The sequence below is a fragment of the Pelmatolapia mariae genome, linkage group LG10_11, assembly GCF_036321145.2.
Source record: "Pelmatolapia mariae isolate MD_Pm_ZW linkage group LG10_11, Pm_UMD_F_2, whole genome shotgun sequence".
Lineage (NCBI taxonomy): Eukaryota > Metazoa > Chordata > Actinopteri > Cichliformes > Cichlidae > Pelmatolapia > Pelmatolapia mariae.
Window position 1 is genome coordinate 74835559 of NC_086236.1, and position 3421 is coordinate 74838979.

Consider the following 3421-nt stretch of genomic DNA (forward strand, 5'->3'; position numbering starts at 1 on the left):
ACACGAGTGTCTTTACATCACTTTCCATGAAGCTTTGTCAGGTTACCATCTTTAAACGTGTTTTTAAGATGTAACTTAAGACTGATCGGTCTCAGTGGGTCTGACTCTCTGATCAATAATACCTGTTAACAAAAGGTTTAATGTACACAGTTTGAAAATATTTACAATGAGAAAATTCTGCTCAAACAGATAAATGTGATGCAATGGTGTCCCACCAGGACACTGTAAAAATAGACATATATTCAAACACTGACGTTTCTACCCGCTGTTAAAGCGCAGGAAGCCTGAGCGAGAGCAGAAGAAGTCGAAACCAGAAGCTAAGATTTTTTCCACAAACTCAAGTTTTCCCTCCGTGTGTCGGGAGCCAGGCCGTACACTCACGTCTTCAACCCGGCTGCAACGGCCACGCCAAAACCGCCATGACGGGCGAAAGACTGTGACACAGCGTGTGATGTGAAAGTCGTCACGTGACGCTCACCACACAAGCAACGCGGCGAGCACAAAGACGGCGCCGTCACTCCGGCCTTCACATTACCGCCATCCTGTGCCTGCAGTCGGCTGCTGTCATCGAGAGCTGTGCTTATCTCTGTGGCTGCGTCCACTGTATGGACGGGTCCATCCCAGCTGAGAGGCGGGACCTAAACTGGATAAACTGGAGGTGTTTGACTGTAAACTGGTGAAAGTGTGCGAGTGTCCTCTGACATCAGCTACAATCTGCACTTCCTGTGGAAACACAGCTAGCATTAGCATTAGCGAGGAAGCAAAGTTTAATTTAAGATGATTTAATTTTTTCACTTGAATGTCTCAGATATCAAAGTTAACCACATCACACGCTGCTCGAGGCTTTTATTCAGACGATCGTGGGATTAAAATACGTTGATCTAGTTTCAATAGACAGAATATAAATGATCTGAAACATATGCAGATGTAATAATGATCCATTCAACACTGATTCGTGAAAGTCTCTGATGTTCTCCAGCTGTTTGTGACGGCGCCTCACAGATGTGCGTTTGCTGTAGAGCAGCTGCAGCTCGGACACGTTGCAGCTCTGCAGTCTTTTGTTCCTCTCGGGCTCTGAAACGGCAGCGCGGTTTTCATGTTGATTCTTTGATCGTTGCGAGGTGACGTAGGCTGATTTGGTTGCTTATTGAAGAACACCATTCAGGTTACACAGAGTCCCCAAACTCAGCGCTTTGTTTTTAGCTTCAGTGTTTTTCTGATGCACAGCGTCCTCTGTGGTATACGAGCCTGAGTCAGGAGCTCCTGGCTGCAGGGATGCAGCTGAGGAGCCGCGCTCACTCCTCACTTCACCGTGTGATAAAAACACTGATGCTTCTGAAACTTTGACCGTTTTTTCCTCACTGATGACATTTGGAGAACGCTGTAGTTCACAGATCGGATCGACTCCTTTGTCCCTCTGGCCGATCCGATGTGTTCGTCCTTAGCCTCACCATCTTAGCAGGGCGGCGCCCTATCCAGGTGCCCCTCCTCCAGTGACAGCAGGGACAGGAAATGAAGATGATGAATGCAGGGCCACATAAAAGTGAAGAAGAGGCAGCATGGTGAACGTCAGCGTGGAGAGACAAACTGCTCGGAGTATCAGTGGGACGACGGTGAAAAACTCTTTTTCCAGGACCGGAAAACAGGACACTTTTGATCCGAGTGTGAGGAGAGTCCGGGTCCTCGTGTGCCTCCGTTCCCGTGTCACTTCCTCCCGTCCAACAGTCCCAATCCATCCAAAGTCCTTCTGCTCAGAGATGAGAAGCAGCAAGGAGGTGGCGAGCGCCCGAGTGAGTCCTCCTTTCCTTCAAGCTCTGCTCCCTTCTGCCCTTTTCTCATCCCCTCATCTGTAGCGGTGTTACCCCTTATTCACTCCCCAGTTCCTTTCCTCGTTTCTTCCGTCCTCTCCTGTCGTCCTCCTGTTGACGGTGCTTTGTCATTGGCTGTCGCTCTCTCCCAGCAGCCAATAGGTGGTCATCTTCCCTTTGCCCTTGATGTCGATTTCCCCTCGGAGCTCCAGCTGAAAGCAGTTGAACTCTAGCAGAACGTCTCGAGTCGCCGCCGACACGTGGATCTTCAGCGCTGCACACACACACACACACAGACACACACACACACACACAGGTCATGTTTGGCAACAGCAGCAGGAATAAAAATGCTGCTTTAGGTTTTTCAGTCCAACCTGCAAAAATCTAATCTGCTGTTTATTTAAAGAACGTCCCTTTATTCTGAAGGGTCTTTAATAAATCTGCTTCCTGTTAATGAAGCTCAGCTGTTACACGTGTAACAGAGAAACTGTTCATGGAGCACAAACTGCAGTATCAGCTGACTCAGACGGAGTCACTAAACTGAAGCCCGTCAACAGGGAAGCAACAGCCTGCAGAGGGCGCTGCTGCGTCAGCATTTACAGAGCGACGTCTTCGTTCACGTCTATCGCGCCAAGTCATGTGACCTGGTCATCGTATGTTTATTCAGTTCAGAGGTTTCAGGCTGAAACTGCAGTGTCAGGTCACATGTGCATCAGGTCACGTGACCTGTTTTTGTGCACGTACCTTCACCAGTGGACTCCATACGTGATGACGTGTTGACGGTGTCGCCAAACAGGCAGTACCGAGGCATCTTCAGACCAACCACGCCCGCACACACGGGACCTGCAGAGGACACGGGGACGGTCACCACGTGGAGCAAAGACCGGGAGTGTGTGTGTGTGTGTGAGTCTGTGTGTGTGAGTGTGTGAGTCTGTGTGTGTGAGTCTGTGTGTGTGTGTGAGTGAGTCTGTGTGTGTGTGTGTGTCTGTGTGTGTGAGTCTGTGTGTGTGTGTGTGAGTCTGCGCGTGTGTGTGAGTCTGCGTGAGTGTGTGTGTGTGTGAGTCTGCGTGAGTGTGTGTGTGTGTGAGTCTGTGTGTATGTGTGTGTGTGAGTCTGTGTGTGTGTGTGTGTGTGTGAGTCTGTGTGTGTGTGTGTGAGTCTGTGTGTGTGTCTGTGAGTCTGTGTGTGCGTGTGTGAGTCTGTGTGTGCGTGAGTCTGTGTGTGTGAGTGTGTGTGTGAGTCTGTGTGTGTGTGTGAGTCTGTGTGTGAGCCTGCGTGAGTGTGTGTGTGTGTGTGAGTGTCTGTGAGTCTGTGTGTGTGTGAGTCTGTGTGTGTGAGTGTGTGTGTGAGTCTGTGTGTGTGTGTGAGTCTGTGTGTGAGCCTGCGTGAGTGTGTGTGTGTGTGTGTGTGTGTGTGTGTGTGAGTCTGTGTGTGTGTCTGTGAGTCTGTGTGTGCGTGTGTGAGTCTGTGTGTGCGTGTGTGAGTCTGCGTGTGAGTCTGCGTGAGTGTGTGTGTGTGTGTGTGTGAGTCTGTGTGTGTGTGTGTGTGTCTGTGAGTCTGTGTGTCTGTGAGTCTGTGTGTGTGTGAGTCTGTGTGTGTGAGTGTGTGAGTCT

At 50.0% G+C, this 3421-nt stretch overlaps 1 protein-coding gene across 2 annotated transcripts in view; it reads right to left on the reverse strand.

Annotated features, from left to right (window-relative positions):
- Positions 1-767: 767 nt before the first annotated feature.
- Positions 768-3421, reverse strand: part of LOC134636037 (atrial natriuretic peptide receptor 1-like) — a 63749-nt gene continuing 61095 nt past the window's right edge. Inside the window, exons 21-22 of one of the 2 annotated variants that reach the window (XM_063485788.1) lie at positions 2553-2651; positions 768-2082 (exon numbers count right to left, since the gene is read on the reverse strand). In XM_063485788.1, coding sequence (XP_063341858.1) covers positions 1937-2082; positions 2553-2651 — 245 coding nt within the window. In that variant the 3' untranslated portion in view covers positions 768-1936. The remainder of the gene's footprint in view (positions 2083-2552; positions 2652-3421) is intronic. The other variant, XM_063485789.1, reaches the window with a different exon arrangement.